The sequence below is a fragment of the Octodon degus genome, unplaced genomic scaffold, assembly GCF_000260255.1.
Source record: "Octodon degus isolate 3935 unplaced genomic scaffold, OctDeg1.0 scaffold00012, whole genome shotgun sequence".
NCBI classification, from domain to species: Eukaryota; Metazoa; Chordata; class Mammalia; order Rodentia; family Octodontidae; genus Octodon; species Octodon degus.
The window spans coordinates 6,909,925-6,931,102 of record NW_004524588.1 but is presented as its reverse complement, the minus strand read 5'-3'; the positions used below and the strand labels follow the sequence as shown (position 1 = coordinate 6,931,102).

General features: G+C 40.9%; 1 protein-coding gene across 2 annotated transcripts in view; it reads right to left on the bottom strand.

Moving 5' to 3' along the window:
* The window catches only part of Dera (deoxyribose-phosphate aldolase), a 111,390-nt gene that overhangs the window by 45,327 nt on the left and 44,885 nt on the right, over nucleotides 1-21,178 (bottom strand). For both annotated transcript variants that reach the window (XM_023709590.1, XM_023709589.1), the window contains exon 6: nucleotides 3,031-3,159. In XM_023709590.1, the coding sequence (XP_023565358.1) occupies nucleotides 3,031-3,159 (129 nt within the window). The remainder of the gene's footprint in view (nucleotides 1-3,030; nucleotides 3,160-21,178) is intronic.

Genomic DNA, 21,178 nt, shown 5'->3' with positions numbered 1-21,178 from the left:
AAGCAATGTGGATTTAGTCAAAATAATAATTATTGTTAATATTATTATTAACATTTTTGTTTCCTTGCTTTGGAGTTTTGCTGTGTAGGTGAGCCTGGCCTTGAATTTAAACTGGAACCCAGGCTTTCCTCACACTCCTAGCAGTCTTCTGGCCTCAGCCTCCTAAGCACCAATGACAGGCATACAACACCACACCTGGCTTTCATCAAAATTATTCAGGGGACAGGAGTTCTTCTGAGTGATATATGAAATAAAAATATAACTTTTTAATTTAAAAAGTTCAAGTTGCTAAAAATAAATACAAATAAAAATGAGAAAAATGTTTTAGAAATTCTATGCCATGTCTCAGTAGCATAAGCTCTCAGCCAGGAAATACAGATGCACTCATCCAGGGCACCTCAGAAAGACTGTGGCTTTTCAGGTATGAGCAAGCACCAAGCCCTGGAAAACAACTGTTTTACAAATGAAAAGCAATAAACCTGCAACCAGAAAACCTGGGTTCAAATAAGGACTATGCGTGACGCATCAGTCCGTGACCCCAGTAAGCCACTCACCCCACAGTTCTTCATCCATTCCAGGGCTGTTGTGAAGATTAAGGATATTATTTAGAAGTGTCCGATAAAGCAGGCCATAAACTGTTCTAGTACTCACAGTGAACGCTGGATAGCCATGATGAAACGAAGCAGATAAAAACACGAGCAGTGAAATAAGAAGGGAGAGACAGAGTGAGCGTGTTTCTGATCGCTTTTTCCCTTCAGATAGAACGGGTAGAGGGTAGAACAGGCTTCCAGAGCCTGGTGACTGAACACCACGCGCCTAGCATATGCAGTACAGCACTGGCTGCAACTCAGAATGAGTATCATTTCGCTGTCCCTGCAGCATAGCTGGGACACTGACACCTCAGGACTGGCTGAGATGTGACCCTGATGGGAGCCTGAGCCTCCCGTGCACCCCAACCATGCAGCTAATGCTCAAGTGTATAATCCCAACGAGGTGGGAGGCTGAGGCAGGAGAATGCAAGTTCGAGGCCCAGTTTGGCAACTTAGAAAGACCTGTTCAAAATAAAAAAATTTAAATGGCTGGGGAAACAACTCAGTGCAGAGGACTTGCCTAGCAGGTCCAAGGCCCTAGGCCTTGCATTACTTGAAATAAATAAATAAAAATTCAGCATGTACTAAAAGTGGCTTCTAGTATGCTTCCAAACTTTTATTTTGGTACCTTCTCTGACAGCCTGTTGTCCTGAGCTTGGAAAGGAAGCTTCATGAATTCAAGGACTTGAGCCATGCAGTAAGTCTTTATTTTTTACTGTGGATTTCTGAAATGTCAACATTGATGAACCACAGCTGAAAATCTTCCATTCTGTCTTATCCTTATGTTTTCAGAGATTTTGCTCTAAATGAGAAAAATGTTTTCTGAATCCAGCAGCGTGATTGGGACAATCGCACCATTTATGCCTAACAGGATGATTTTCAGTAGAATTCCAGGGAGTAACTGGCAAATCATCCAAAGAGTACAGAAGAACACAATAATCTAAAGGATGGCCATGATGGATGACCCAAACTTAAGACCAGAGAAGCCAAATAGCTTCACCCAAATATGAGGCATCTAGGAGAGTATGGAAAATCTTAGCAGCAATCACAGCATGGTAAGTTATCTGACAGGTTTTACCAAAATGATATAGGCACACAGAATGATATAGGTAACAGATGATTACCAGAAAACCAGCTAAGTGGTGGGGAAGGACGCGGCTATGGGCGATACTTCTGAAAAGGGTGGTGCCTACACTGAATCCAAAGATTCTAAGTAGTAATCAATGCAAACGGCATTCTAGGCAGGGGTCACAACACATACTAGAGATGTGGGTGTCACCATCTTCAGGAAATGGCAAGTAATTGATATAGTGGGGAGGGGGGGTAAAATAGTACTTAGGAAGGATTATTTAAAATAAGAATTAAGGGGCCGGGGAGATGGCTCAGTAGAATAAGCACTTCCCCAGCAAGTGCAAGGGTCTGAGTTCAATCCCTGGTTCTGCCAAAAAAAATAAATAAATAAAATAAGAATTAAGGAATTCTTATTTTACCTGGAAGAAAATCAGAAGTGACAAAAAGATTAAAATCAAGAAGTACTATAATCAAATTAGCACTTTTTAAAAGATCATTTTGAATAGTATGAAGAACAGACTAAAGGGCCAGCCAGAGATCTCAGTGGACTGAAGTGCCTGCTTAGGCAGATGCAAGGGCTGGGGGTTTGAGCCTTGGCCTGCTATGCCAGCCCATCCCCGGGGCACACTGAGATGCAAATGAGACTGGGTATGGTGGTGCGTGCCTGTAATCCCAGCACTTGGGAGGCTAAAAAACAGGAGGATCACTACAAGTCTGATCTGTGTAGTGAGACCCTGTATACTCTGTACCAAATACATTAAAAAAAAAAAGAACAGACTAGAAGGGGGACCAGCACATTAGATGTAGGAAAGAGGTAGAACTCATAGGACTTGTTCCATATGTTATATGAAGGTAGAGAAAAGACTCCTAGTCTTTAAGCTTGAACATCTGAACAGATGTATCTGTTCTTCATAAAAATAAAGAACACATCAATCCGTATTTGAAACTATGAAAAATACTACACCAAATTTTTGAGAAACTAATACAAGAAAAGCAGGGGCTGGCTCAAATAGTATATATATCTGAGGGAAAAAAGTCAAAGCTTCAATTCAGAAAGAAATACTCAGAGTTAAGTAAATTCCTTTCTACATATGTAGATGAAATCAGCATAAAGGACAATTCACTAACAAGAGAGCCATCTACTGCTGTTTGAGGATAGTGCAGCGAGGCAAGGCTGCGCAAAACATGGAAGAAAGCCAGGGGTCTCTTGACCACTTCACATTGAACACGCATCCACAAAGTGTTTCACCCCCTCCCAAAAAATCCCAAGTGGTTAGCACCTTTAATAAAGGCCAGATGTTCTTGACTTACTTATTTCTCCAAAACACATCAACCAGTACAAAACAGTACTTGAATATAAAACACTTACCTGCCATCATTGCTAGCATACTGGCTTTATAAACATTAGTAAGACATCCGAGTTCTCCTGCGGCTAGGATGGTTTTGAGATGAGCCTCCCCACAGGCCTGGCGGAACTGACGAATCTCATCGTACAGAGCTGGGGAAGGAAATAATTGAGGCAGTCACAGAGCAGGCAAGTGAGAACACAACTTGGCAGCCACTCAAGCTGGCAGGACCCAGCTCACATTCAGGAAACATTTGTCACTTTCTAAAACTCACCCCAGTTTAATAATGTCTACAGCATTCTGTTACAGTTCACATCCTGTGACAAGAAATGCTTAGTTCGCCACCATGAAACCATTTGCAAGCCCTGGCCCATGGTCCAGAGGTGTGGGGCTTTTCTATCACTAGAATGACATGCAATTAAATATACTTTCTGCCTTTTCCTTATTATGGTGACTTAAAGAATAAACAAACTTAGGGCCGGCCAGATAGCTCAGTGGGCTAAAGCACCTGCTTAGGCAGAGCACATCGGCCGAGGTTTCATCCCAGGCATGCCGGCCCCACCCCCAGAGAATGCTGAGATGGTGACTGAGACAGGGCATAGTGGCGTGCACCTATAATGCCAGCTCATGGGAGGCTGAAAACAGGAGAATCACTACGAGTCCAATCTACATAATGAGATCCTATAGACCCTGCAGACCCTGTACAAAAAAAAAAAAAAAAAAAAAAAACTTATCTACTATATATACAGTGGAATTACTACTTTGCAGATAAAAAAAAAATTATTTGGGCTCCTATTAATACTTCCACTCATACGTGATAGTTCTCTTGTTAAACTATAAGGCAGATGTTTCTTGTGTATCCTGCTAATGACAATCAAAGCAGCATGTGCCACAGTATATGTCTCTATATCTGATCAAAGAGTGCTGAACCTGACCAGGTAGTAGTGGACACACTTCACTCTATTTATCCTGACCTCATACCACATCTGGTTTTGAAGAGCTCCAAACAGGACCCAGAAAGCAGTTTGATGAAGAATAAACAAATTTAGGGCCGGCCAGATAGCTCAGCGGGCTAAAGTGCCTGCTTAGGCAGAGCACATCACCCCCAAAAAAGTATATCTAACAAATAAAATTGAAGGGGAAAACAATTCATATTCAATGTGGTAGAATTTTAATGAATAAATCAATATAATAGGTATTAATTTAAAAAAATAGTTAACAGTCTTTTAAAATAGACAACCACCATTCGCCTAAACAACCTGAATTCAGGCTACTATTGTAGCATCAGGACCAATAGGAGGCTACTTCTTTCCTTAGTGCCTGTGAGCACCTCGTGGGAAGCAGGTGGTTTCCGTTGTGCACCACTAGGGATCACACCCAGGGCCTCGCACATGCTAGCACATGCTCTCCCAGGGAGCTACTCCTCCAGTGGCACGTGGACTAAATCAAACAAGAGGACAATATTCATAAGGGCTAGGGTTAGCATTCTCAAGTCGAAGATGAGCATTCTAGATTCACAGATTTACTAAAGCACAAATAAATGAATAAAAATTAGTCTCAAGTCAGCAAACTTGGCCAAAACCAAAAAGCTAAAGCAAAATGAACCAAACTGTCTTCCCAATCCTAGAAAAGCTGAATTTAATTTGAAGCTCGAAAGTGAAAACTAAATACAGTGAAATCAAATATTCTACACAGAAAGTCTGGTAAGTTGGAGGTTCCCTGCTGCCAGGAGGTGGTGCCCACATTAGGTTTCTCAAGAAAGGACTATGTACCTTAACAAACTCTGCATGTGGGGTGCAACAGCGCCTACCTCACTTGCCTGTGTGCCCAGCTGCTGGGGAGTCATCTGACCTACATATCAATGTGATGCCCTGCAGAAGAACGCTGGAAGCAGCCACATCCTACACTGTGATAATGACTTACATTCTTTTACCAGAAAGTAAATCTGGGATAAAACGACATTTTTGAGTTACTGAATCTGAAGAAAGAAAACTGTTCTCTAAGAACATGTAACAAGGCAGTCTCTCATCTAAAAATTCAAGAATGCTAATTCAGTATCAACTTGTAATTTAGTGCTTTTCTTCCACAATAAAACGGTGCCAGCAACGTAAGCTTAGAGATAGACAGACACACATCTAAAATCTGGCTGCACGGCTGCTGTGGGATCTGAGGCACATTATTTCTCTCAGCCTCAGTGCTACCTTTAAAGTATCATAATATTTATCTTACTGGGTTATTACGAAGAATAAAAGAGATAGAGGACTTTGCATACCGCCTGATATACTGTAAGCACTAAAGTTTAATAAAATTCATACTGAGTGCAGACTTCCAGTCAAGTTAGTTTCCATTAAGTGATGTGTGAGAAAAGCTGTACCTTACTTCATGTCCTAATCTAACCCTTGTACTGGGCAGAAATTCTGTTGTATGGATTATACTTAAAACAGTAAACCATCAGATAAAATCAGAAAATATTTCCTACAACATTTGTCAAGGTAGATCTTAACCTTACAACAAATTCTTGAACTACTGATAATGACCATATTTATAAATAAAACCACCATCTTTTTGCTGAAGATTATTACCTTTTGATACCTAGAGGATTTACTTAACTACAGTTAAGTTTAACCAGAAAAGCTACATGAATTGTATCATTCAAGCATTTATCAGCCATTTAGAAGTTATTCTCTTTAATCTAGGATTGAAACAGAATGAACCAAAAGTGGTCACTTAAAGCTTAACTCAATTTAACAAATAGACAACCAGTGGCCTCTCATTATTTTAGCTGTCAGTTTCTCAAATCATTTGACTGACCTATTGTACCACATAACAGGATTTAGACTGCCTGAGAAAATACCTTCACCATGAAGGCGCAATACTTGGAAAGTAGAACCTAAGTTCTCTTCTGCCCAGAATGTATCAGAACAATAAATTCAAGAAGTATGTGAAAACTGGTCTTTCTAAATAACAGGGCTGGCCAAATAGCTCAGCGGATTAAAGTGCCTGCTTAGGCAGAGCACAGCGACCAGGGTTCGACTCCCGCATGCTATGCCGGTCCCGCCCCCCAGGCACACTGAGATGGCAATTGAGAGTGGGCATGGTGGTGCACGCCTGTAATCCCAGCACTTGCGAGGCTGTAAGTAGGCAGATCACTAGGAATCTGATCTACACAGTGAGATGTTGTATACCCTGTCCTAAACACACACACACACACACACATATAATGTAGGCTTCCTAAAGTGAATGCTTCCATGGGTGCCTTTGAATATCTGAGTAATACAAAGGTCAAAAACTTGTTGCGGAGGCTACTACTGTAGCAGTAGCAATGACAGCAGCGGCTCTGACCACCACCATGGCACCCCTGATTACTCCTGGTAGCGTTTGCTCTGACCAAACTTTTCCCACTGCCATAATTTGCCACCTTTTCTGTCTCCAGGTCTTCCATGGTTCTGATTGTTTTCCAAATCTGCTTCTCTAGATTTTTACTTATTCCATGAGCTTCTCTAGATCCTCTTAATAAATTTTCTTTTCAGCATTACTTAATCAGAATTGGTTTCCTTCATTTTTAACTCTTCACTCCAGGATAACAAGTATTTCTTTAGAAAGAATGACCTAATCCACAAGAGTGGGCTTACACTCCAACTCTGCCACAAATTTTTTTGTTCAAGTTTGCAAGTTACTTAGCTTTCCGCCTCTCATCTGTACATACCCGTCACAGAGTTATTCTGACCATCAAATACAGTAATATATACAAAAAGGTAAGGACAGTCTCTAGCACATAACTTATGGTCTAGGAATGTCAGCTATTTGCTTTTTTGTTGCGGTTGATAGAGATGCTACGCCTGTTATTGCTGATGTCTTATTAAGTTCATAACACATAGTGTTTATAAAGCTAAGAACAAGCTGGGTATGGTGATGCATGCCTATAATTTCAGCAGTAAGGGAGGCTGAGGAAGAACACCACAGGTTAAGCCCAGCCTGGGCAATTTAGCAACCTGTGAAAGTTTGTTTCAAAATACAAAAAAAGAAATAATAAAAATAAAAAGGGATGTAGCTCAGTGCAAAGACTCTGGGTTCAATCCTTGGTAACAAATGGATAGATGAATAGATGGATGGATGGATGGATGGATGGATGGACAGATGAACAAACGAACGAACCCAACCAACAACACTATGATGACACTATGATCTATGTTTCTTAAAGAACATAAAATAGAATCTGTTTTGGGCACTAGAGGGGAAGTTTATCATATATTATACATGTAAAACAATTATTTTTTTCTTAACTCACAGTCTCTGGTCCTTTGACTAACACACATTCTTGGGGCAAGAAAGTCACTGTCCCTTACTGGTTATGTAAGCATGCAGAATCACTCCTTTTCTCTAAGCCTAATTATTCCAGGGGCTTAGATAATTCACACATCTCGGGGAAGATTAATTAAAACAATACATGCTACTAGGACAGAACCAAGCATTTCATGGGCATTTATTCTTTCATGATCTGTTCCCAGTTTTTCTTATATACTTCTAAAAATGAAAAATAACAAAGCAAGAATAAAACAAAGAAAGCACTGTCCTAAATCTTAAGAAAACACAATTAGAATTTTCTGATCTTACATATAATAAAACAACAGACCACTTCACTCCAACATAAGCCAAAGAGGCATTATCAGTGTTATACAATTTTGCACCCCTCGACATTAGTGATAGATACCTCAAAAACTGGAGAGATGATATATGCAAATCAAAGTGACTGGATTGCTGAAATATAACCTAGTCAAGCTCAAATTATGTCATTTACAGTACTCAAGTGACACTTGCCTTTCCATATAAATGAGTGAAACAATGGAATGAATGGATTTTTTCCCACCTACATTAGCAGGAAAGGACAGCAGGAGGGTTTGAATTTACTGCAATTGCTACTGGAACAGACATGTAGAGGAAATTACAAGTTAAGTAATATGATCAAGAGAGCCCCTTTACAGAAAAATTCTTTTCAAAACTATCTTCTTTTAAACCACTCAGGATGTCTGTTTGATTGGTTGGCTGGTTGTTGCAAAATTGGGAATTGAACCCAGGACCTTTGCACTGAGTTACATTCCTCACCCTTTTCTTATTTATTGTGAGGTAGGATCTAATTAGTACATTAAATTTCCCAGACTGGACATGAACTTGCGATCTTCCTGCCTCATCTTCCTAGAGTGCTAAAATGATAGGCTGCACCACACCTGCTCAAACAGTCTTACACGTATCACTGAAGCATCCTGTGAGGCAGCTGGCAGGTACCACCATTTGGGGGCATAAAGAGTGAAACATGGGCAGATGAATGACTTGCCTAAAGTCTTATCACCAGAGATCGGGGAGGGATCAGAATGTATGTCTTCAAATGTTAAACAAAAATTCTTCCCACTTCCCACTTCCCAATTTCTTCACACTTCTTTGCTTCTGTCCCAGCATTCACAAGCATCCTGGGGCAAACATGTGGCAGTCAAACTACATTCTCAAGAAATACACTGAAACATTTGAAATAACAAAGTAATCAAAACCTAGACCCCAAAAGGATGACCCACACATTGATTTTCTTTTTTTTCTTGGTACCGGCAATCAAACTCAGGACCTTGTGCCTGCCAGCAGGCACTGTGCCACTGAGCTATATCCCCAGCCCCCAAAGGGGTGTTAATACCCATCTAGTGTGAACTACTTATACTACAGTTGGGTGTTATAATCCTAAAATCTAGGTTTCATTCATCTAAAGAGAACAGGACAGGTGAAATGAAAAGTTAGTTCCAAGGGTATTCAGAAACACAAAATAATTCTGTATGACTTAATATGCTAAAAAAAATTACAAATTGTTCTGTTAGCCTTTTATTTTTTTGAGACAAGATCTCACTGTGTAGCTCAGGGTGGCCTTGAGCTCACTTTGTAGCCCAGGCTGGTCTTGAACCTGTATTAATCTTTCTGCCTCAGCCTTCCAAGTGCTGGGATTACAGGCATGCACTACCTACCACACCTGGCTGTTAACAGAACTGGAATCATGACATTTTATAGTAGAATTTGAAGATTTAAATCAGGACTTTTCTTCCCTTGCTTGGCCAATAAGCTTTGTTACTTGGGAAAATGACTGCATCACTCCAAAATCATTTTCCTCTTCAAGATTAGGTAGGAGAGCCTTACTTTCACAGCTCAAACACCTCTCAGATTCTGGAAATAACTGTAAGAATAATTATTCAAATGATTATGAAGGTAATCAATTAGTAATATGCTCCTCAGATCCACCTTAAAGAATAAGTACACAGGGGCTGGTGAGATGGCTCAGTGGTCTAAAGCACCTATTTGGAACAGGCTTGGCAAAGTACAGGGACCGCGGTTCAATCCCCCAGCACCACATGCCAGCCCACCCCACCCCCTGGTGGGCTGAGCTGGCCACAGACACACACACACACACACACACACACACACACACACAAATAAATAAAATTAAAAAAAAAAAGAATAAGTACACATAAAATGAAGATGAACTTAATTTACTCTAAAAGCTTAAACTGTTATAATGCAGACCCAACAGCCTCTTGTTAATGACTAAGAAAGCCAATTCTGCCAACTCTGGGGTCCCAGCAGTCACCCACTGCTATGAAGGTTGAAGTGAACATGGGACCGGCACCCTGCCAGGGCCGGGCAGCCTCCCGGCTCACATGCTGCCAGTCAGGGTGTGGGTCAGGCAGGGCCAGGAGAGGCCTGCAGTCCACTCTGCCCAGCAATCAGTGAGGCTGGGAATTCTGGGGGTGGGGAGGACTTGGGGGAGACCACCAGTGATACCACACCAGGTAGACAGCACATGGGCTGTACGGACTGCCACACCAAGGCAACTGCCCAAACAGGTAAATACTGACCAAACAGATGCATTTACTGAGCATAATGAGAGAACGATTTCTCACTGACAAGAAAGAAGGGCAGCAATACAGAAAGGGGGAAAATAACCTTTGGCTGATAAAAGAGGCTATCGGTGTGAATTCACAGGTTCTAAAATAGACAGACAGATGGATAGAGAGTGGATGGATGTCTACAGCCATACCACCCTGAAGGCGCCCGATCTTGTCTGATCTCGGAAGCTAAGCAGGGTCGGGCCTGGTTAGTACTTGGATGGGCGAGTAGATGGAAGAAGAGGCAAGGATATACATGTGCAAGATGTGCATGTTGTGGATATGTATATATTCATAGTTCCTAGATCTATGTACTGAAAGAACAATGGTGGAGTTGGTAGGTGTGCCCAGGCCAAACAGTGGGGCTGGACACAGGGTCGGTGGCCCAAAAAGAGTGCTGAATTTTTGCTGCACATGCTTAAAAATGCAGAGAGTAATGCTGAACTTAAGCGTTTAGATGTAGATTCTCTGGTTATTGAACATATCCAGGTGAACAAAGCATCCAAGCTGCACCGCTGTACTATAGAGCTCATGGCTGGATTAATCCATACATGAGCTCCCCCTGCCATATTGAGATGATCCTTACTGAAAAGGAGCAAACTGTTCCCAAACCAGAGGAGGAAGTTGCACAGAAGAAAAAGACATCCCAGAAGAAACTGAAGAAACAAAAACTTATGGCACGGGAACAAATTAAGCATAAAATACATGCAAATAAAATAAAAAAATAAAAAAAACCAGAGATCTATATGTTCTCACAAATGGGAAGGAAGGAAGGAGGGAGGGAAGGGGGAGGGGAGGGGGAAGAAGTAGGGGAGGGAGAGAGGGAGGGAGGGAGGAGAAAACAATGCAAAAAAGGATGGAAGAAATGATGGAATTAGAAAATCATTTGGCAATTATCAAATTAAAAACTGGAGAAATATCAATGGATATTAAAACAATGAATAAGTTAGATGAGTAACAGGATATTAAAGAGCCTCAAAATATCTCCAATCACAGTCTATATTAATAATTAACATGCAAATTACTTATTAATTTTACAATGCAGAAACCTGGCAGAAATCCTCTTAGCTAAGTAGAGAAGCACCATCATGAAATAACTGGACAAATTAACATATTGTGACTCTTGAAATAATATATTGAGAAAAACAAAGGCTTCTGTTATTCCTATTAAGATACAGAATTTGAATCTACTTGTGAGAAAAATGTCAAACAGATCAACACTGAGGTATATTTCACCAAATAATAAACTTATAATTTCCAAAGACAAAGAGAAGCCAAAACTGGTTCAGACTGAAGAAGCCAAAAAGAGACACAGAACAACTGACCCCAGACCTCATAAAGAACACTACTCGGAATAAATAGATGCAGTATAGATGATTTTCTGAAGGAAGTGAAATCATTCTGTATGATACTATGATTATGGATGTATTTCATTTATGCATTTGTCAAAACTTGCAGATTGTACATTAAGACTGAGTCTTAATGTAGCCTAAGTACTTTGGCTGGTAATATGTGTCCACATAAGCCAACTGATCGTACCAAATGTGTCACTCTGGTGGGAGAAGTCAACAATGGGCCAGATTATGTCTGTATGGGAACAGAGTGAATGTATGGACATTCTCTAAACATTTTTCTCAATTTTTGCTATGATCCTTAAATGGCTCTAAATAATAAATTTATTAACTTATTTAAAATTTAAAAATAAAAAAAAAACCTCTACTCGGGCAATATGCATAATCCAAACCTGGTCTGCAGCTTTCCTGGCAGCATCTGATGGTGCCCTGTGGCTAGCTGCAAGAGCACCCTTGCTAGTAGGATTTTTTTTTTTTTTTTTTTTTTTTAAGCGCTGAGACCACACCCATGGCCTCACACACACTAGGCAAGGACTGTAGCACCCAGCTACATCCCTGGCCCTGTTTTCAGGAAACACATACTGAAGTATTAAGGACAGTGGGCCAACAGGGACACAAGTTAAGCACTCTATTAAAAATATATACACACTGAGAAGTAAAAACAGCAAACAATGAAAAATTTCACAACTGGGAAAAGCCAACTGATGAACCCACTAGAGTTTTATGTACTATTTTTGCAACTTTTTTGTAAATTTAAAGTTATTAGTTTCCTAGTACCAAAAAAGAATTATTCAAAAATAAAGGTTAAAAGTGGACAGTTTATTGGAATTCATTCAACATCTAAGTATTTTTCTTCTGGGAGGGCTTTGGAAATATAAACTGCTGTATAACTTTTTTTAATGTGGTTATGTAGAGGGGATGTATTATTTTTATAACCTGATTTTCCCCCCTCCACTGTGTCAAAAATAGCTTTCCACATTTATACACAAGGACCGGTTGCACAATTTCTAACAGCCATACAATCTTCCATCAGAATCACCTAATAAATATATTTAATCATTTTCTTATTATCCCATAGTTATGGGCCCAGATTTTTTAGTATTAAGAATAAACACTTTGGTATTCACAGTTAAGTTTCTGCATCCATCATGACCCTGCCTTCCGGAGTCTATTATTTTTTGTGTTCTCGCTTCCCCCACAATATATGTTCATTGTTAAAAATTCAAATGTTACAGAATTGAAAATTCCCCATTTAAAAGAGACAAAAAGAACAATTCTTGCCAAGTTCCAGAAAAACAATAATTTAGAAGCTTATTACAAAAGATGACAAACGAAAATGGAATTCAAATGCCACAACTGCAAATTAGTCAGAATGCAAAATTTAACAAAACATAGACAGCAAAGGAAGGGCTGGCATAGTGATGTCACATTAAAAACCTGGTAATAAATGGTTTAACTTATAAGGGGGTTTTCAGGAGTAGCAAACGAGGGCATACTAGAATCCCAGGTATAGTACTGTCGCCATACCTGCTAGAGAAGTTGTCTCCTATCTGCAGCCCGCATCCCTCCAACTGCCATCACGCTGCTAAGAAGTGGAGGTTGTAACCTCATCCGTGCTTATTATTCCCAGCTGGAAAGCAAGCACGCTGCCTCAGCGATGCTCAAAACAAGCATCAAAAGCTCAGCACCACTAGAAGGACCCACGGGCACCAGGCTGCAGGTGCACAGGAGCAAAAGGGGGCCGCCCTGCACCCAGTTTTATATTTGTAATTTTTTTTATTTATATTTTTATTTTTTTTAAGACTTTTTTTTTTAATTTTTATTGTGTGTGTGTGTGGCCAGCTCAGCCCACCAGGGGGCGGGGCTGGCTGGCATGTGGTGCTGGGGGATCGAACCGCGGTCCCTGTGCTTTGACAAGCTTGTTTCAAGTAGGTGCTTTAGACCACTGAGCCATCTCTCCAGCCCCTATTTATATTTTTAACTGATGTATAAATACACAAAAACTGTACCTGTTATGTCAGGAATAAGGGCATATACCTGTAATCCCAGCTACTCAAGAGGTTGAAGCAGAAAGATTGCAAGTTCTAGATGAGGCCAAGAAATTTTGTGAGACACTGACTCAAAAAACAAGGAGAGGGGGCTAGCCAGGTGTGGTGGGAAATACCTGTGATCCCAGCACCTGGGAGGCTGAGGCAGGAGGATCATCATGAATTTGAGGCCAGCCAGGCTACATAGTGAGTTCAAGGCCAGCCTGCCTGAACTACAGGGCAAGAGTCCATCTCAAAACACACACACACACACACACACACACACACACACACACACACACAGACAGAGACAGAGACAGAGAGAGAGAGAGAGAGACAGAGACAGAGACAGACACAAAGACAGAGACAGAGACAGGTCGATGGATGTGCCTCAGCAGTACAGTGACCTTGGGTTAGATCCCAGGACCATGAGACCGATTGTACATTTTAATGGAGTATTACGTGGTGTTTCTACATGTATCCACTGTGTAATATTCAAATCAGGGTAAACCTATCTATCTCCTCAAAGACTTCTCATTTCTGTAAGGTGAAGCTCTTTGAGAAAACCAGTACATTACTATTATCTGTTGTCACCCTTCTGTGTAAGAATGCATGGAACTTCTTACTCGTATCTAAATCCAATTTAGAAGTTATAGATGAACCTTCTGTTCAACATGCAAAAGATGATACTCCCGGCTCTACGTTCTGCTGCATGGCCCCATCTGCCAGAGGGGAGTGTAGCAGTTTTACTTTTCCTTTTCAACTTGTTTCTTTCTAGTTCCATCTAAAAGCAGCTTCCCATTAAATTGTCTGGAAAAGCACCACTGAAGATGCAGAAAGCCACATTAGTGGGGCTTGCATGTACAGACAGAATTGTGATTTAAATAAGATTCCAAGCATTTAGAGACTATGTTTCCTATCTAAAAATCAAAGAGTAGATTTCTTCTTATATTCTGTGCTAGTCAAAGACAGTTAAAAAATAATTGCTAATGAACATATCTAAGCAATTATTTTTTTGAGTACCATAAAGATGTTCAACACTGCACAAGAATGGCCTGAAAATAACTCTTCAGATAATCATATGTACAGTAAAACATTTAATATAAAATTGTATAGCAACTTTTTATACTAAAAGAGTTACAAAATATTCCAGAATAAGTTTCACACACCAAAGTAACTAATGAAACTTGCAAGACTAAAATTGAAATGGACTACAACACTAGAAGTGAATTCACCTATAAGAAACAACACACAAATTTTTGTCAACAGAACTTGAGGATTTTAAGAATCATGGTATAAAAACAAAAAGTATATACCTGATAAACATACCTCCAAAATTTCCGTCATAAACCCTTAAAACAGAAACCAGATTATAGATTATGTGACTCTTCCTCAGAAAGCATTTACAGAACTACATGTGTGTTTTCTAATGATATTATAATACCTGTATAAAAGAAAAATAATTTCTTTTCAGAGATGTTCTATTTACGTTTTGCCTTAAAGTAAGCAAATAAGAAAAAAAGATTTACCAGATTCTAAACTTTTAAAATCATTTCAAATGGAAAAATGAATGTATTGTGCCTTTTGCCCTGAAATTTCATTGTCTCACCCTAAAACTTATAGTAATGAAGCATACATTCAATGAACCAAGTTTAAGAGACTAAATCAGGGGTGAGACTAACTCAGGCCAAAAGACATGAAAAGTACTGGTGACTGCAAACAGGACACATACTGTGCTGGAAAAATGCCAGCGAAGGTCTCTGCCACCTTGGAGGCCACGTCTGCCAGGGCTCTGGTGTGGAATGGGCCTCACAAAGCCAGGAACGCGGAGCTAAGGAACTAGATTCCTGAGCCAACTCTAAATCTGCTGAGATTTCTGTCATGGATAAACAGATGATATACAATCAGACAGCACAAAGGTCATCAAAAACCAAAAGAACACCTCTGTATACATAAAGTGTGGAGTTCACAAATTTTCCAAAACCCACTCAGTAAATTTTGTGAGAAGATGCACCACTTCTCATGACTGCTTTCTCCAAAGAACTGCTTAAGAAATGCAACCTCAACTTCAACTTAAACACTGGGTTGGAGACACAGAGGCAGAGCACTTGCCTGGAAGGCAGGAGGCACTGGGCTCAATTCCCAGCACCAAAGGGGGAAGAAATACTGCAGTATACACACTGACCACAGGAATAATACAATGAACACGAACCACACATCTAGTACAAACAGGCCTGCAGCCCATTTGTCCCTCCCACCAACCCTGGTATCACACATGCCCAGGACAAGTGAGAGGTTCTGGGAGGAGAGGAGCTAGGGCAAGAACTCCGGTCTGTCTGTTCGGTAGTTCTGAGAACCAACAGTGCACCCCGCACTTTATCGAATTAGAACTATTGTTCCGAGTGACAAATTAAATATATGCAATTCTCTGCCCAGATAGAAAGAGATGACAAAAGTGCTGTCAGGAAAGGACAAGGTGCCACAGTGAGCTAAATATGACCTGACAGAGAAAAGCTTAACAGAAAAGGACCAGGTACAAGGGGCCAGGATGAACCGAATAAAAAAAATCTACAAAGCAAAAGGCTCAACAGTCTGGACTGCTTGCTATGGGATGAATCACTTTAGCAATTTCAGGAGCCCCCAAGGCATCTGTATATTCTAGGATAGCGCAAACACACATAATATAATTCTGACTCATCAAGAAAACATTATTCTATTTAATAGGAATTGTTGATAAAACAAGGGAAGTTAAATATTTTCATCTTTTTGCCAAGATGGTGCCGAAGGTGAAGAAGGAAGCCCCTGCCCCTTCCAAAGCTGAAGCCAAAGCAAAAGCTTTGGAGGCCAAGAAGGCCATGATGAAAGGCATGCACAGCCACAAAAATAAGATACGAATATCACCTACCTTCCACAGTCTCAAGATACTGTGGCTCCGGAGGCAGCCCAAATACCCTCGGAAGAGCGTTCCCAGGAAAAACAAGCTTGACCACTATGCCATCATCAAGCTCCCCCGACCACAGAGTCAGCCATAAAAAAGATCAAGGACAACACACTCGTGTTCATTGTGGATGTCAAAGGCAATAAGCACCATATCAAACAAGCTATAAAGAAGCTCTATAACATCACTGTTGCCAAGGTCAATACCCTAATCAGGCCTGATGGACAGAAAAAGGCATATGTTCAGCTGGCTCCCAATTATGATGCATTGGATGTTGCCAACAAAATTGGGATCATCTAAAATGAGTCCAGCTGGCTAATTCTAAATATATACTTTTCTCTCAGTTTAAAAAAATATAGATCGATAGATAGATAGATCGATATATAGATAGATAAATAGATATTTGACTCCGAATGTATACTTCAGTAAAAATGATGAATGAGGCCAGGGAAATAGATGGCTTAGTAGAATAAGCACTTGCCTGGTGAGTGCAAGGGCCTGAGTTCAATCTCCGGTTCCGCCAAAAAAGAAAATGATGAATGAAAAGAACATGGTTACTCAGAAATCATGGTTTACTGAAACTCATGGTTGACTAAGTTCAGAACCAGGCCAACCCACATTCTGGTGCTGAGTTTATTAAGCCTTTGTCATAGGAACAAACAACTTACTTGGGTTGCAGCCACCAAAGGGTTAGTGATGCACACTTCTGGGTGTAACTGGGTAGGGTATGGAGATGTGATGCTGCTGACTCTCGTGCCCCCAGGCCCTTTCCTACCTGGCTTTGTTCTCCTTCTCTGCTTCCCAGAATCCACAAACTAAGTAGTTTGCTCTGCCCTATCCTCTACCCTAATGTTCCTGCCTGGAGGCTGCTGACCATGGACTAAATCCCCTGAAACCATGAGCCAAATTAAATTCCTCCTTTAAAAAAAAATGCTCCTGGGAATTGAGGCAAAGACTACTGTACTGAGTTATAACCCCATCCTATTTTTAAATTAACTGTATTTATTTTTGAGACAGTGTCTCCCTCAGCTACTAAATTGCCCAAGGTGGGCATAAGCCTGTGATCTCCCACCTCCACTTTCCCCAATGTGCAGATTACAGGTGCGCAATGCTACATCCAATTTAAACCTCTCCTCCTTTAAATTGTAGGTGTCAGACGTTACGGCCCAGTGATAGAAAGCTAATCATGTGTTTAAATGCATGATGGAAATGAGCTGAAAGAGAGAGACTAGAGATACAGGAGGGAAAAGATGTGCCACACAGAGGAAGGGCCTCTGCAAATGCAGCAGAGACAAGAGCCACAGAGAGGGGCTGACTTGGGGAAAGGAGTGAAGCAGCAGCAGAAAAAGGCACACCCGACAGGACTCTGAAGGAGCTCCTATGCGATCGCCTGCTGCCTCTGAGAAGCAGCAAGTGGATCTGCTGAGAGGAAAGAAGCTACAAGGAGGGTGGAAGAGTTTGGTATATGAGGAGAGCAGAGACATCAAATGGTCACTAAGGAGAAGCCAGAGCCCCCTGTGGTCCCCTCCTCGAGTATGTCCTCACCATGGACCTGGGTGGACCATGAGAAACAGGAGGCACTCTCGATGCCTAGGTCTAAAAAGTGAGATTCTTAGCCAGCTGAGGTGGCCTACATTGTAGTTTTGGCACCCTGGGAGACGGAGGCAAGAGGAGTCCAAGGTCAAGCCCAACCTGGGCAATTTAGTGAGACTGAGCTAGAACCTGTCTCAAAATAAGGGAAAAAGCCTAGGAATGTAGCTGCATGAGTAGTCTCTAGGTTCAATCCCAGTACCAACAAAGTAAAAATAAGATTGAACAACAGGGAAGACTCTTTTGTACTTACAAGGTAGCCTGTACACCCCACAGCACCCCAGACCTGAAGCTGCAGCAATCATGTATTATCAAACAGGTTATGTTCATCAGCATACTTCAAAAAAATTAATTTTAACCTGATAGCTCAGTGAACTAAAGCACCCGCTTAGGCAGAGCGCAGTGGCCAGGGTTTGATCCCCAGCATGCTGTGCCAGCCCCACCCCTGGGGGCACACTGAGCAGCGACACTGAGACAGCAATTGAAACTGGGCGAGGTGGCATGCGCTTGTAATCCTAGCACCTGAGAGGCTCAAAACAGGAGGATAATGAGACTCTGTAGACTCTGCAGACCCTGTACTAAATACAGAAAAAAAAAAAAAAAAAAAAAAAAATTAACTTTAGACTCCTGTTTTAGTAAATGTCTTATGCTAAAGCATGAGATTGAAAAAATATAATGTGTAATCAAATTGAGAATTGAAGACAAAATATTACAATGAAAAAAAAGTCCTAAGTGATTGTAGATTTCTACGCAGAAATAAATTTCTGGTATTAAATGTTTCTTTCCAATTTGTTTCTGGGCAAGAGATTATTAGCACCATAAAAAAAGTTAATAGAAAAGTATGGTGTAAGACAAAGACATGTTATTATATTTTGCATGAATGCCTGCTATTGGGAAATTATCAGTTTTTAAAAACAACCATTCCTGGCTCATTAAGGCATAGCCAATTATATATCAAATCCCAGCTCCTATTGTGTTTTATTTTCCAATTAGTAGTATTTGAGAGACAAAAGCACAAGTTGTAATATAAGCTGTACACCTGATTCCTGGTACCAAATAAATAAATCAACTACACACCTATATGCACTTGCATGATAAAAACACATACAGGACATAGAGGTTTTATCCAATTAAATAACACAAATTTCATTTCCAGATTTGTTTTATTAGTATTACAAACATAATATTAAGTGTATGCACTTTCTCTTCTTATTCTACCCTTAAATCTTAACTAGAATCTGTGACTAAAAACAGATAAATAGAATTAATACACAAAAACAGGGATATCTATTTAAAATAAATCCTTTAACAATGACTGCAGGCCAGGGAGAGAACTCAGCAGCCTAAGCGTCTGCCTGGCAAGTGCAAGGACCCAGGCTGGATCCCTGGCACTACATGCTGTGCCAAGTGCCAGCTATAGAAACTGGGCATGGTGGTGCACGCCTATAACCCCAGCACTGGGGAGGCTGAGACAGGAAGATCACTATGAGTCCAACCTTCAGAGTGAGACTCTGTACCAAATAAATAAATAAAAGATTAAAAAAAAGAATGACTGCAAATCCCAGCATGGTGAGATAGCCCTGTAGTCTCAGCACTCAGGAGGCTGAGGCAGGAGGAACACAAGTTCAAGGAGAGTGTGAGCTACACAGTAAGTGCAAGACTGGCTCGGACTATAGACTCAGTCTCAAAGAGGGAAGAACTGAGATTGTTCAAAACACACACAAATGATGAGAAAAGGAACCCAAACTAACAATAAGATACTTGTGAACAATCATGCATGCAAACCCAGCAAGTACTAACAGTATCGATAAGTACAGACTGAGGGGACAGGGATGGGAGAGAAGGCAATGAAAAAGGGAACATACAAGAGTGTCACTAATACTCCGAGTTACAGAACACATTCTCCAGCTCTACTTACAGCCAATCAGAGTGGCCACGTCACTCGGCTCTGGCCTACATGACGTAGGAAGTATGGTATGAAACTGCCAGGTGGGGTAGACAGCCCTAACTGCCATCTATGCCCTAAGGAGCTCTCTTAGACAGGGAGTGCCCTCCAGTGTGGCACTAGCTGCCATGTGCTTGGGAACTGGAACAGGACGTAGCCTACGTCTCCGAGATCCTTGCGGAGCTCCCACAACACCACCAACATCTCCCACTGGCTTCATGCAGGAGGAGCAATGCCTGTGTGATTAACGCCCTAGCTGAACCTTGGAACTTTCCACCACAAGTAATTCGTAACTAATAACAAAATCACGTTCACAGACAGATAGACGCAGCGCTTCTCCCTCTGCCCCAGGGATTCACTGTACAGCTTCACTTTTCCAGGATCATTTACCATCCACAACTACTTAATGGAGAACTCCAGAAGTAACAATCTGTAAGATTTAAAATGCACCAAATCCTGAGTAGGGAGAGGAGATCTTGTGCTGTCCCACTCTGTCCTGCCCAGGGTGTACTCAAGCTGGACATGTCACCTGGCCCTTTGTCAAGTAAGTACATTTCAGTTATCAGACTGACTGGTTGTATTGCAGTGCTGATGCAGAAGTAACCAAGGATCGCAGCCTAGTGCTGTCACAGTGCCTGCGGCATTCACCCCACTGCCTGGTGGCACAGGCACTGTGCTCTCTGCCATCACCTCAACTCGGGTGATGACAGTACAAGAAGATACTGTGAGAAACAGAGCCCTTGACCTTTCATTACAGGACACTGTTGTCACTGTGCTGTGCTATTAATATTGACCAACTAAGATGCTTAACTCATCTAAAGCTAAACTTCATGATAGACATAAACATATAAGAAAAGTAGTGTGTACTATCTGAGGTTTCAGGTATCTTCTAGGGGTCTTAAAAAAACATTTCCTGAGGATAAGGGAGGACCCGTGTCTAGAAAGATAGCACCACAGAGAGAAATTCAGGAGACACTGAGAAGTCCAATAAGCTGATTAAGCAAAAGTACATTAAATAGGGCCGGGGAGAGAGCTCAGTGGCATAGCACCTGCCTGGCAAGCACAGCGTCCTGAGTTAGATTTCTGGCACACACACACAAAATACATTAAATATAACATTAAAAGTTTTAAAAGTAAGTAACATATGTGTGCATATAGAGAGAAAAAAGTCTGGAAAAATATGCATTGTAGTCTTACCTGAGCTTGTTTTTAGGAATAAAATTGTGAAGACTATTAATTTCCTTTATCACTAATTGGAATCTTAATAGTGTTTTGGTAAATTTTCATAATTAGAATAAAGTATCCCTTTTAATTGATATATACACATCTTGCCAGGCATTATGATGCAATCCTGCAATCCCAGCCCTCAGGAGGCTGAGGCAGGAATATGAAGTCAGCTTGG